The sequence below is a fragment of the Vanessa tameamea genome, chromosome 17 (assembly GCF_037043105.1).
Source record: "Vanessa tameamea isolate UH-Manoa-2023 chromosome 17, ilVanTame1 primary haplotype, whole genome shotgun sequence".
NCBI classification, from domain to species: Eukaryota; Metazoa; Arthropoda; class Insecta; order Lepidoptera; family Nymphalidae; genus Vanessa; species Vanessa tameamea.
In genome coordinates this window covers 2,011,750-2,026,884 of record NC_087325.1, presented here as the reverse complement: position 1 = coordinate 2,026,884, position 15,135 = coordinate 2,011,750, and the positions used below count along the sequence as shown (strand labels likewise).

At 32.2% G+C, this 15,135-nt stretch overlaps 2 protein-coding genes across 2 annotated transcripts in view; both read right to left on the bottom strand.

Moving 5' to 3' along the window:
• LOC113394793 (uncharacterized) overlaps positions 1–15,135 on the bottom strand; it is a 337,088-nt gene that overhangs the window by 27,050 nt on the left and 294,903 nt on the right. The gene's annotated exons all lie outside the window — the stretch shown is intronic.
• Positions 754–5,101, bottom strand: LOC113394807 (uncharacterized). The gene is made up of 3 exons (XM_026632239.2): positions 4,958–5,101; positions 4,547–4,729; positions 754–1,175 (listed from the first exon to the last, which is right to left on the bottom strand). The coding sequence occupies exons 1-3, from the start codon at positions 5,010–5,012 to the stop codon at positions 964–966; spliced, it is 450 nt and encodes a 149-aa protein (XP_026488024.1). The 5' UTR covers positions 5,013–5,101; the 3' UTR covers positions 754–963.

The window sequence follows — 15,135 nt, the reverse complement described above, 5'->3', positions numbered from 1 at the left end:
AACATTTATACCCTGCTTAACATATTTTTATAATACAATTTAAAAATATATTACAAAAGAAATGACACAGAATGGTCATTGCTCCATACATAAATTAATATTTTGTCATCATTTTTTACGTAGTTTTAATACATAGTAGTATGTTGTTGGCGTGTATCTCATTTTCTCATACAAACATACAATTTTATTACATGAATTTAATATTTAATTATGATTTTGAGTAAACATTTTATTCAAAGTTTCACCAATTCACGGCCTCGCTTCTAACTAAAGTTGTTAAGCAAGTGCTATTATTGAGTTCAGATTCGATTTTTTATGATTTAAACTATGCACAACATTTATTGGTAAAGCCATTAATCTTTTCAATTACAGAATATCTTACCATACATACAAGTAATAAGATAAAATATGAGAATATAAAACATCATAATTTGATTATAAAATGAAGTTCACTTTGTATGTTGTTCTTTAGTCAATAGAAGCACTTTTATTGCTTATACAAACTGGATACAAATTGGCTGGAGAACAAAATCAATAAAAAGGTGCTTGAATCGGTTGGAAAGTCGATCGGTTATGCCGATCTTAATCCAACTTGATAATTGTTGTGACCATTTTTAGTGATGGAAAAGCAGGCCAGTCAATGAAAGACTTAATGTTGATCACAAGCTAAACCATTATAAGTGAGCCTTTAGAAGTGCGGCAAAGCCACTGTCAATAAGAATTTCTTCATATACCTCCTAATATTAAAATACCTAAAATACCTCCACGCCACTCCTCACTGCTGTGGGTTCTAACCTAGTTTACATTCATTTACAATGTAATAAAATAAATTATTAATTATCATTTTATGTTCTGAGTCATAAAGATTTTCAGAACTTGTGAACATCAGAGAAAATCCTTTACAAACATAGAAACTCCGAGTCAAATTTAGAAGAAGTTGACTTTACGAGTAGTGTTGTAAACTTAGTAATATTTTAACAATATTAAACCTAAGCTAATAAACGTAATTACAAGACTATGTTTCAATGTCATAGCCCCATTACAATCATCGGTGAAGCACTGGCATACTGTTTCCAGGTGATCTTCATTGTCAGCCTTGTAGCAGTCCTTATGATGTCTAACCCAGCCGCAGCCACGAGTCACTCGGACCTCAGCATCGTGACCCTTGTGGAGAACTGGAAACAATCAGAAGATCAGAGATAATGTTTTTTTTTTTATATGTTAGATAGGCGGACGAGCACATGAGCCACAAGGTGGTAAGAAGTCACCACAGCCCATAAACAATAGCGCTGTAAGAAATATTAATCATTCCTTACATCGATAATGCGCTACCAACCTAAGATGTTCTGTCCCTTGTGCCTATAGCTACACTGGCTCACTCACCCTTCAAATCAGAACACAACAATATTGGGTAGTGCTGTTTGGCGGTAGAATTTATGATGAGTGGGTGGCACCTACCCAGACGTGCTTGCACTAAGCCCTACCACCAAGTAATGTTGGGAATTCGGTCTATGAAAGCATGATGCCAAATTTAATTGTTTTATTTACGAAATACCGTGTATTACTTATATTATAAGTTTACATGATAAACCAATTCAAGTAAACTTAAATAAATACTGTAAAACTCATACAATTAAAAATATTATATTTACAACTCTTAGTTTAACTTTAGTCATGCAAACAAACTTTTACGCTGTTCTTCGATTACCTATTGTGGGATATCTTACGTCGAATGACGTGCTCCTAATTTTGTTAAAACTCGTGAAACATCTTTAATACAATATATAACACGATACGTCTGTTTATAAGAATGCGGAAAACCCCAATTTTGCCGACTAAACTAATTGGTAGGACTGTTGTACTAATTTACAAAGTACAGGATGTATAATGAATAATATTCAAAAGTCAAGTGTCTGTTTTTTACCTGGACCAAGTAAAACTTGCGAACTAACATTATAACTTTATTATAACTCACATATTAATATTTTTTTGAAAATATTCATATCTTATTCAAAATTATGTCTTAGCCCTTGTAATAGTGCAAAAACCTTTATTAAAAGTGGGACGCCTCGCCTGATTGTCTCCACTAGTGACAGGAGAGCTGGTTCAATCCAGAGGATCGAAATTGTGATTCAACGGACAATTGCAGGACCGGATTTAAGAGTCTGGAGGCAGAGAAGTTTCTTGCCAGTTTTTCCCGGTGGAATCTACATTTCAACCCGGTGATAACTTTACTTTTAATATAGTATTGTAAAATGACTTTTGAATTTAAATTTCGTTGTAGTTCCACTTGAATATTTTTATTATGATTTTGATTTTTAGTTGAGGTCCTAATTATTTCTATCAATTTGAACCTGTCAGTCAGGTTTGTCAATAATTGATTTGCTCTTTATAGCAGCAACTCTTAAAAACAGTAATTAGTAATATATTATAGTTGAACTTAATAGTCGAGTTAAATTTTTCGGTAGAGAAGTTCTTATTAGTGTAGAGCATGGATGTTGACAGAGATGGCCCAGTGATTAGAACGCGTGCATCTTAACCGATGATTTCGGGTTCAAGCCCAGACTGAATTTTGACCCACCACTGAATTTTGATGTGCTTAATTTGTATTTATAATTCATCTCGTGCTCGGCGGTGAAGGAAAACATCGTGAGGAAACCTGCATGTGTCTAATTTCAAGGAAATTCTGCCACATGTGTATTCCACCAACCCGCACTGGAGCAGCGTGGTGGACTATGCTCCAAACCTTCTCCTCAAAGGGAGAGGTGGTCGTAGCCCAGCAGTGGGAAATTTACAGGCTGCTAATGTAAAATAAAAAATGGAAGTTGACAGTTTTATAAAATACAGTGTTCAGAAAAGAACATAAAACTGTTACCTTTTTTATTTGGTGGTAGAACTTTGTGCCTTAAACAAAAATTCCTTTACCGGTTTAAGTGTGGTGGTTCCTCTATGCCCTGCGGCTATTATTATATTATTATTATAATCAAAATAAAATTAATTTGCGCATTATATCAATGATAAGTACCCAGATGGCACAAAGGTTAGAGCGCGTGTGTGTTAACTAATTATTGCGGGTTCCCAAGCAAGTACTACTAAATTTTCATGTATTTAATTTGTTTTTATATTTCATCTCGTGATCGACGGTGAAGGAAAATTCGTGAGGAAACCTGCTAGTGTCAAATCTCAATGAAATTCTGCCACGTGTGAATCCTTCTCCAGACCTTCTCTACAAAGGTTACTCCTTACCCCAGTTGGACGTTGACAAGTTGTTATTTTACTATATTAATAGTATTATATACTACGTGGAAGTCACATTATTACATGTGTTTAAAATAAGTATATATTATGACATATTTAATAGTTGTTGTTTATGTTAACGCGTAACCTTTTATCTCAATATATAAAGTTCACCAGTAGTATTTATTTTATTGATCGGAAATGTAAAGATTACATATATATTTACTGTAAAATTACAAACATATGTAATTTTTATATATTTGATTTTAAAAAAATACGTGCCAGGTGCGATTCGGACTCTCGCATCAGGGATTCCGCACAAATTGTAGCTATGTAATTATTTCGTCCATCTCGAGAATTATAAAAACAATTATAAAAACAACTCTAAATTTGAAATAAAAGTCTTATTAAAATATAATGAATGTAATTAAAATGATATTAAATATATTATTATTTTTCAAATTATTAAAATATACTTAAATAAAAAAGTATTTGGTTGATGCGATTTGCAGCATCTAGCGTTCAATGAGGTTCAAGATACAATTATATTATTATAAAAGTTTCATTAAATTAAAAAAAAAATTAGAGATCACGTGTGATGTGTGACACACGTGATCTCTACAAATAAATATTAATTATTTTATGACAAGCTGGCTGAACCTGCGGCTTTACTGCTACCTAATACCTGCCGATTAATCAGTGAGTAGCATTTCGCTTTTAAATATATAGATTTAAAGCAAATAATTTGTTAATTCATCATTAATTTCACATTTTAATTTATTTCTAAGTAGGTAACCGATAATATCTCGTGACGGATAACATAGACGTATTAAGTATTAGGAGAAAATAATGACAATGGAGTACAACAAAATTCCCCCCCTCCCGCCCCCAATTGATAAGTCATACGAGAAAACTCTACCTAGAGTTTATTAATATTTTTTTTTATAAATATTTTTATATTCGAAAAACTAAAACAAGTAACGATATACGAGTAAGTCTCCATTTTTAATTATTATAGGTAGTCGGCGGACAAATAGGCCACCTGATGTTAAGTGGTCACCACTTCGACGCTATAAGAAATATTAATCATTATTTTCATTACCAATGCACATTGGGTGCTAAAATTGTATGTACCTTGAGCCTGTAGTTACATTGACTCACTCACCCTTTATGGTGGAACACAACAGTACTAAGTATTGCCGTTTGACGGTAGAATATCTGACAAGTGAGTGGTACCTACCAAACCAAGTCACAGTAACTAAGTCAAAGTTAAGAATACAAAAATTGTGATTTAAAAATGATTACTTACTAGTCTGAATTATTTTTCTGCAGAACATCTGTTTGGCTGCTGGTGGATTCGGTCCTAAGAACGCGCTATGATCACAGCTGGTGGCGCGGAGGTACTTCTGTACGGTCTCCGTGTCGTAGATAGTGGGGTTCAAACACATCGAGTTGTTCGCGCTGTTACACTCGTAGCAACGGATCGACGAGCCTATATTATATTTAGAGGTTATATATGGAAATACAAACAGAAATAAATCCCTAAAGCCTTAATAAAAATATAAGCTTAAATATAATATTATAAAAGAGAAATTAAATTTGTCTTATTTTTACGAATTAACCGATTGCCGAAAAATTCACCTAACGGATTCCGCAACTTTAACAAATCACTTTTTTTTTTAAAATTATTATTAATTTAATTTAACTTCTGTCAACTTACCAAATTCAACACAAACAGCTAAAACGAGAATTTCCAAAAAATATTTAAACGCCATTTTTTATAAAGCTACCTAACTCTCCCGAGTAAGTGTATAGTTTACGCGTCTCTAAACGACTGATGCGTTTCGCAGCTTTGAATAAGCCGATAACTTAACGTTCACAATGCACATCCTTATTCTGTAAATAAACTCGTATGCGATGTGAATGAACTGACATACTAAAATTCTTTTGTTTATCACAAGTAACCGGAAATTGTATTGAACGTCTCTTGTGATTGATGTATACAAAATTGTCACCTTCGCGAAAATGATATAACGCTTATATACAAAATACTATTTTTTTTTTAAATCATCGTACTATTAATGAACGCAGTTAAAAACACCAGTTGTTTACCGTTAAATCGCGATTCTGATTATTAAGTTGAAAGAATGAAATAGTCTTCCTCCCAAATTCTAGCCCGCCTTTAAAATAATGTACTGAATGTAAGTTTTTTTTTAAATTATTTAATCAGAAACTTTATACTTATTATTGATATTAGATTTGATATTGAAAAGAATCTACACTGAATTATTTTTTTCCTTTAATTTTATACGTGTTAACAATTTTCATAATAGGAAAAAAAATTAGTATAGGATCATTATATAAGCAAGGTTTACTTATGGTTTGATTATATCTATTTATCTATATACTAATTAACATTTTGCATACACCAGTGGCAAAATCACACAAGTGAAAATTCTGCAAAAAATCTGCAAACAAATAAAAAACGAATCGTAATAATAATTAAATAATCACACTAAATAACGAAACAGACATGAGCTAAATCTAAAGCTAAACAGACATAAGTTTGCGTAAAAAATACTTATACAGAATAATGACATATTTCATGGGACACTTTTCTAATACGTATAAAAGCCATGTGTAATTATTAATTGAACTGCCCGCCTACAGTACACGATTCGTCCTCGTGTCTTATTAATTAAATAATTAATACTTCGCGTGTTTAACCAGAATAAGCGCTTTACACGCACTGCTTATTTTGAATTGTGTCTATTCGTTAATTGTTATGTTTGATATGACCATGAATGGTTTTTGTAGATATAGAACAACATAGATAAAAACATAATAATTGTTTTAAAATAAATTCTCTCAATTCTTACTTCATTCATCAATATTGTTATTTTTGCTATCTTATTCTGTTAAGTCAATAAATGTAAATATTTTGTGTTTAGTTATTAAATATTGTATAAAAATAAATACTTGCATGATTTAATGCAGACTGCAAGTAATAAACACCCGGGAAGTAGTATGTTAATCATATTAAATTTTGCGCCTAATATAATTTAATAGCAATAGCGTGAAACTTATAATTGCAAAAAAATTGTATCAGGCGCAACCGCTTATTTTTTTTCTAAATCGTATTGGTTTTATCACTTTGAGCAAATAACTCGACTATTGGTCAAAACTGATACTGTATATAGCTTATATAAAAATGGTTATGCAACAATTTATTTGTAACGTCACTTCTGAACTGTCGGAAAGTTAGTTGTATTGTGAGCTTATATCTCGGTTAGCCATTGTATTTTACTAGCAAATACCACAAAGGGAATATCTGGATTGGTTCGGTTTCTGCGTGTCACATATAAACATAAAGTATCAAAGGAAACATTAATGAAGGTCGCTTATTACATTTAGGTCGAATATGCTGTCAGACAGTACAAATTCTTGAATGAAACAACCTCATAACGCACTTTCGGAAGCAAAATGGGGTCACGTAGTCTCGCACTTGTTGTTGATCTCAAACAAAGGCGGTTAGACACTCCTCTCCAGTTATTTATCAACTAGTCTGTTATTGGACATCCTCAGGTCTTGTTATAAGAATATATTAACAAAAATAAACGCACTTAAACATTATATTAATTTTCGAGTTATATGTCAGGGACTAATGTTTTATTCTTATCTAATATATTTCTATGAATGTAGTTTAATTTAACATATAACACATATATGAATATACTAAAAAATAAAAGCTACTTATTAAGTTGCTCATTAAAAGAGTCATCTCATTAATATCTTAGACTTTAATGAGATAACTCTTTTAATGAGACGACGCGACGACTTGAAATGAATTACTTTGTAGGAAACCACATGGCTTTTTAATGAAAACTGAGATTTTTGAAACAAAAAATTGAGAGGAATAATCGAGGATCTACCTAGATCCTAGATAGAAATATTGATACAGATTTGAAATAATTAAAGGTTTCGACCGTAAATAAGATAAAAAAGTAGTAGGAATGAGGAAGGAAAGAGTTTACAAGGGAATGTAGAATAATGTATTTTTTGCGCCAAAGGTCAATGTAACCTAGGCCTGAATAACAATTTGTATTTAAAACTATTGAATTTTATGTATAGTCTATTTAAATTTGTATCGTCTTTGTATAGATTTAACTTTGGGAAGTTGGGCCTGACCAAATATTCCATATGAGCATCTCTTATAATAAACCCTCTAGTAATAAACTATATCATCATAGTGCTATATTAGAACGTGTATTTTATATTGTTTTGAGATAATATATTTTAAATAATTTATATTTAACAGCTAATATAATTAAAAAGCTTTAGTATTTGTAAAATAAATTTGGCTAGTAAAAAAATCCCTTCCATTAAATTTTTTTTTTAAGTTTTCCACTAAGATAAAGATAAAAATAAATCAAATATCGAGAATTTAATTTTAAACATAAACGTTGCGTTGGCAACACAATGCGTAGCTTTATAAATAGCATTGTTATGCAATATAAAGAGTTACAGGAAGATGAGCGTAAACGCTTGAAGGTCCATATTTGTCAATCTTCAATTACTCAGCTATCTTGATGTATCTCACTGTAAAAATAAATACTGACCACATACATCGGACACATATATGTATAAATAAATGAATTTCGGTATATCGGTTTGAGATTCGTTTCCTTCGACACAACGACAATCGGCATGCAACCACCATGAAATATACAACACAATTTTTTTTATTGAGAAGATTGTACTATTCTGTATATCTGCTATTATATCAGCTGACTGCCTCGTTAATGGTATAAGGTAGCATATTCCGAGGTCGTCAGTGTAAACACAAGGTTATGCCGACAAAGTTATCGGGTTTTTCTATTGAAAACATCTCAGTAACAGCCTGAAGTCTGGAAGTTGGCTGCCATGGGAAGCACGTAAAGCCATCCTGCACCTGAACTCTTTCCTATCGGGTTGTGAGAGTGAATAGAGAGTGCACATGTATTTACGCACACACTTGTGCACCATATCTAGTGCGCAGTTGGCTGGTCAACCTTGAAATCGGTCAGAACGACAATTCTGCTAACAAATTGTCAGTTTGTGACAATCGATTCCGAACTTAATCGTTGCCGTTCAGAAGTTTTTCTATTCCAGTAACGCAACGCTTTAGCGGTTCGGTCGTAGTTGGTTCGAAATATAATAGAGATCGTATCACAACCGATTTAAATGAGTAAAATTGACCTTCAGTTAATAAACTGAGGTTTATTTGAACAATTTTTTTGATGCGGACAAGTATGCTAAGCTCTAATCTGTTAATAGTGTAATATAGTTTTGTTAGATTAATAGATATGCTCCATACCTTCTCCTCAACGGGAGAGGAGGCCTTAGCCCAGCAGTGGGAAATTTACAGGCTGATTATGTTATGTTATGTAATAGATAAAACTGTACTTTTCCATGCCGTGAGAACTTTTAATTGAAACAACACTCAGCTAAAAATGTAATTACCTTTATTTTAAAACCTATAAATGGTGTATGTTTTGTAAGTTGTCCCTAATAAAAAATAAAATTATCTCTTACCGTATACTACGTGTAACCAAGTACAGTCAGCGTCAAATAATTAGAGACGCTCAGGGTATTCAAATAAATAGACACTACCAAAAACTCAATAATAATAATAATTTATTTATTTCACACAGAAAACATATATAAAACTATTACATGATTGCACTATGAGTAAAGACTTAATGTGTAATATAATATGGTCATCAAAAGAAAAACAGGTCAAGTACTGGCTATCCTAGCTAGGCTAAAATTAACTAGCCTGTGTTAAGGATAATCAGTCCTCTCCCCGAAAGTTGTGATAATTAAAATACATTAGGGGTCTATCGCCTGGGTATTACAAAACGTATCTTATGTAAAATGATTATAGGTAAGTAATTAATTAAATTAAAATAGGTAATAATTAAGAGATGCGATTTTTTTGTTGTTTTTGTGGGTGCGGGAGTGTTCGTGCGTGTTACTGTATATGCGTGTGCGTGCGTGTGTGTGCGTGCGTGTGCGTGCGTTTAAGTGTGTGTGGGTCAGTAGAAATTAGGTTATAGAAGTAATATATTTTTCTGTTTCATCGTACGTCTTGTTAAGCAGGAACGCAAATACCATTTTTTTACACTGAGCTAGTGGCAATTTGTATATAAACAGTTCTGCATTCAGCTTATTATATAAGTAAGGACCAAGATAATAACCGAATCGTTTAGTAAAAACTAATTTTGGAGTGTGTAAGCAACAAATATCGGTACAAACAAAGTTTCCTTATTGTTGTCAACAATATACTCGCTCAAAAGGTCGAGACGTTTTAAATGTCATATAGATCGTTTCAGTCAAACCGCCATAAGTATGGTTCAGTCATCTCGCCAATGGTATCCAAGCATTCTAAGTGTTCAAAAATACGGAACACATTAGAAAAATAAACTAGCATATTATAGACATAAACGGCTTCCCAAAGATGAAAACCTCTTTAGGTAATCTAGTATTGTTTAAATTTCATTCTTTTATCTATCATTGCATGTCAATTATTATCTATCAGTTATATCAATATCAAGTGCAATATTAAAGCGAGTTAGTAGCAGTATTAATAGCGTTTCATGCTTAAATATGTCTACATATCGCATTAGTGACACCACAAAACATCGAATTATATTTTTAAATAAGGAAGGTGTCTCCGTAACAGATAATTCAAATGAACTGGGAATATCCGTAAGTATTATGAGTTACATATCGAATTATTTGCATCTCTTTCTTTTATTTAGAGAAACACCGTATACCGTTGGCTACAGAGATGGCAAAGTGATGGTGTATTGCAAAACCATGTTTCATTTGGTCGTCCACGTCAAACAAGTGGAAATGGAGAGCTAGTAGAGGTGGGAGGAAGAATGAATGGCCCCCGATACAAAGCGTTCTCGAAAACGTTTTGCTCCCAACAATCATGATTTTTTGTCCTCATGAAAGGATTAAGTTTGTCCAAGATAACAGTTCCGTGCACAACTCCAAAATTGTTCAAAATTACTTGGAAAGTAATAGGGACCTGGAGTTATTTTCGATGCCGCCTCATAGTCCCGACCTATACCCGATCGAAAATTTGTGGGGCAAAATGGTTCAGATATGGGACAGTACGCGAGCAAGAACCGCCGCAAATTTAAGGACTCACGTCGAAAAAGTTTGGGAGTCCATGAGAGGAGACAATTTTTTGCTAGAATGCAGTATAATCATTGCGAAGACGTCTTTCTGACGTAATTCTAGCAGACGGTGGCTATACACGATTTTAGTTAAATAAATAAAAATCATTAGAGCTAAAAATGTTTGTTTTTTTACACCCGACGAGAGTTTTTAGTGTTCTGTGCGTTCGAAAGTAATTTGATCGAAAGTGCTCATTTTGTCGTTAATATGGAATGTATTCATTTTAATTAGAGACACAAGAAAAATTAAATACGTGTTTTAGTATAAAAATTAATATTTATTTTTTTAACATGAACATGATACAGAATAATAGATAAGCACTCTTGCTCTATGAGATATATATACTAATTCTCATTAATCAATGAGGTTTACATCTATTTTCAGTCAACAGTTTATTGCTTACAATATAATAATGCTTTAATTCGCAAACCAGCCAACCAACCAACCAGCCAACCAGTCAAAAGTATTTTTTCGATTCAGTTAGACAACAAACGATTCTCGACGATATTCGCAAAATAACAATTCCAGAATTATCGGAATTCCGTGCGTAAATAGCATTTCGTATTTTTTTAATATTAAACAATCGCCATTAAATATTATGATGTTTAAAGTGCCTCCTGAAAATTTTACTCATATAGATTTGACTGGTTTGCGAATTAAGTATCGTAAACGACTATGCACGATTTTTTTTAAATAAGACATATCTATGACCTCGTGCTTAAAATGAAAAGGATGGCAGTAGTTTCTATCCCTTTCATTTTATGCCTAAATATTTTAATATTAATTGATGTAAGAAATTATATTTAAAATATATAGCAGTAAAGTTTATTTCTCTAATGTGTTCCGTATTTTTGAACACTTAGAATGCTTGGATACCATTGGCGAGATGACTGTAACCATACTTATGGCGGTTTGACTGAAACGATCTATATGACATTTAAAACGTCTCTACCTTTTGAGCGAGTATATTGTTGACAACAATAAGGAAACTTTGTTTGTACCGATATTATTGACTTTTTGGACGCGTCTATTTATTTGAATACCCTGAGCGTCTCTAATCATTTGACGCTGACTGTACCAACTGCTGCAAAAATTGATAGTATTCATTTTAACAGATACATAAAAACTAAGTTGTAATAAACCAGTAAGCAATTAAATGAAAATTAGTTAAAACCTCTAAATGTTCCATAGTTGAGCTTAGGCCTTCTCTCCTAATCACTTGATGCAAATCTAATTGAAACAATAAGATATTAAAACATATAACAATATAATATAATCACATATTACGAGCTCCTTTTTAGCGAACAAGCCTTATGATTACGAAACATGACGTGACCAATCTAAAATTAATTTTGACATAGCAAATTATATTGATTGAATTATTTGAAAATGGAACACATATATATATTTTAATTACAATACTTTTAGATACAATACCTAACAATTGTTTATCTTCTGTTAAATAGGCAAAAAAGTTCAGTATATTTTTATGTACATACATATACAAATTCTTAAATTTCGACCAATTTTTTTCGTTTCCCTCACATGAAGGGGGGGAGGGTATGTGGGACTTGCCGGTACCTATAAAGCCTAATGCGTCGTTCGTCGTCGTTCACCGGGATTCCCACTTAAAAAACAGCCGTACCCATTCCATTTCTTACGAGGGCATCACAGAACCACTTGCGCCTGCTACCATGACGCAAGTTACAACTTTACTAGGCCAACACTACTTACAATAAAACTTTACTAATCACTTCTTCAATAGTAATAAATATGACGCGAACCACGCGACCCAACTAGTCAGACGCTTCCTGGATTGCAGCTCGTTACTACGTCCTATGCGCAGAAGCAGGAAGGAGCAATTTGTTCGCCTCTAATCTCTTAATGTCGGACTATGCGGAGGTTGAGTTGAGGTCGTGTGTGTTGAACGCACACATTGATAAAAGGTACTAAACGTATATAATAAATTAATTTAAATCCAAAATAATACCCTTTGAGCATACATTGTCGTTTTAAAATTTAGAATACAATAATATAAATCAATATCTATTACCATTTTTTTGACGCCTTGCGTATTGTTTTGATTTATTAAGACTTGTTGTTATCAAACGCTTTACCGAATTGAAAATATATCAGAATCCTTTTTATTTTGTTAAGATTGGAATTCGTATTTTGTGATTGATTAAGGTCTCTACAGGCTCTTATTTGACATCACCTGTTTCTATGTGTGGGTTAGTTTGCTACTGATTTTAAAATCAGTTTCATTGTACGTATACAATATAATCTAGTATTGTAAATTGGATTTTTTTAGTACATGGATTAAAGACAAGATTTTTAATACTTAGTTCAAAAGTATTTTCAACTTGGTAACATGTGAGGTGAGGACCTCGCGTGTCCTGTTTCAGACTGTAGCTGGGATGGCCTCGCGCTACCTTAGGCTCTAGCTCGGAGTGCTTGGGCTAAGATAATTTTCTCTCCGATCCATGTCGAGGAAGGCCATTGCATTGATTTTAGTGGGTGAGAATCCCATATAACAAGGTTCCGGGAACCGGGTACCGTTCTGAAGATTTCCACTTCGTGAAAAATAAATTGTAAGCTTAATACTATAGAATTCAATAAAAATAGGTCTAAACACTGGGTACCTAGAAAAGTTGCAAAAATAGTCTAATTGACGTAAACACTAACGCGTTTAATTCAATAAAGTATATTAAATAGATTAGTATTTTAAATCGAAAAAAATAACAGGAATATATTAATTCAGTGGTAACTATTCCTAGTTTATATGCTGATCAAATATATATTCAGACAAATATATAGGATTTATCAACAAAATCGAATTTAGAAGACTATGAAAAAACGAAAAATTAAACAATTGAAAATTAACGAATCGCCGCCATTGAAATTAATAACAATATTAAACTGCGAAACGATCTATATAAAAATATATAACATAAACGTAGCCAGAACTAGACAGCGATGGTTTATCCCGTGCCACACAGAAATGATACTTTAGAAATTATCAAATGAATCTTTCGCTGGTTTTTCTCACGAGTATTTAAACTGCAATCATATAAATAAAATCATACCTTTGGTAATTTTTAATTTTTAAAATCAATAAGTTATTGTAACGCTTATGCAGAGTTAAAGCAAAAGTATTCCTAGATAATTAACCACTGATAGATTTGACCCTATAATGTGCAATCCCAAATATAATTCAAATAAAACATTTTTTTTTTAAATCAAAAACATATAAATATTAGGATTGAATTGTTGATAATCCTTAATCGAATTTTTAATATCATTGTTTGATTGGGCAGAATATTCTAGTTTTCGTTACTAAAATCGGAAGCGTTTCGATTTTACATTGGACTTAATTGACAAGTTAATAGACTTAAGCTCAAAATTATAGTAGCGTTTCTAATGGCTTAATTTAAAAATAACAAAAACAACATTGGTTCTAAAATCGTGTAGTATGTAGATGTGTATATAACCTTAGGCTGCATAGATAATATATACTTACTTGTTTCAATTCGCTTCTTCGCTCGCATGGGGAGATGGGTGGCAATTATTAGATACCCTATGTATGTTTGGTAAAACGTGAGAAATGTCATGATGAGTTCGGTTGAGTAGTTAAGACGTGAGAGAAAGAAACAAACAAATAACTTTCGTATACATAACATTAGTTAGAATTAGGCCAATAAAATCAAATCAAGTTTATTCAAGTAAACTTCACAACGAAGCGTTTTTAATCGTCAATATTAAAATACTACCACCGTTTCGGAGAGCAACCTCCAGCGAGAAGAAACGGCAAGAAACTCGCATAGTTGCTCTTTTCAAATAAACAGATTAACAATGCTGTTTATTTACAATAATTAGTGTCCTGTGATGGTACCCGAGCTTAAATCCAGGCGCTTTATTCTAAAAAGTACTCTTTTAATGAATAATAAGACTTATTTATTAATTTAGTCTTAATAAACTTTTTAAATTTCGTAAACGGTAAATTGGTTACATTTCCCGGTATCTTATTATATATGCGTATACCATTGCCCAAAAACGTTCTCTTTACCGTATGCAAACGGAAAGTAGGGGTTACAAGTTTATTCTTATTTCTAAGATATGCCTAGCAATATTTCGCCAGTCAAGATTGCCTATAATTAAAACTGGAACGTCAATACTATACGAAAGTGCTCTGTAACAAATGTTTGCGTTAAGGTGTGGCGATTATATGAGTAGTCACTATTTCCCTTATTCCTTCCTCATATCACTAGCTAGATAAAGCCTATGCTCTGCATCAGTATAACCTTATTTAGACTTTTCACATTTTGTTACAAAAGTAATAAGTCAATTTTTATCAATAATTATTCTTATAAAAGTTACCATGCTTAAAATTTAGAATTATTTTGATTAAAAAGTATAATTAAACTATCTTCTGCGCTCAGATTACAGACGGACACGGGGAAGACATTAATTACGTCACAATTTTTCTTTGCAATATTTTCAAAATTCCATAATTTGTTGTAATACAAAATGAACTCAAATAAAAACTCCTTTATTAATTTCATTATATTTCTGTAATCTAATGCAAAAGAAGGCCACAAAATTAATTACTTAAAAAAAAAAATTCAAAAACTTTAAATATTAAATATAAAAACACAACCCTGAACTCGA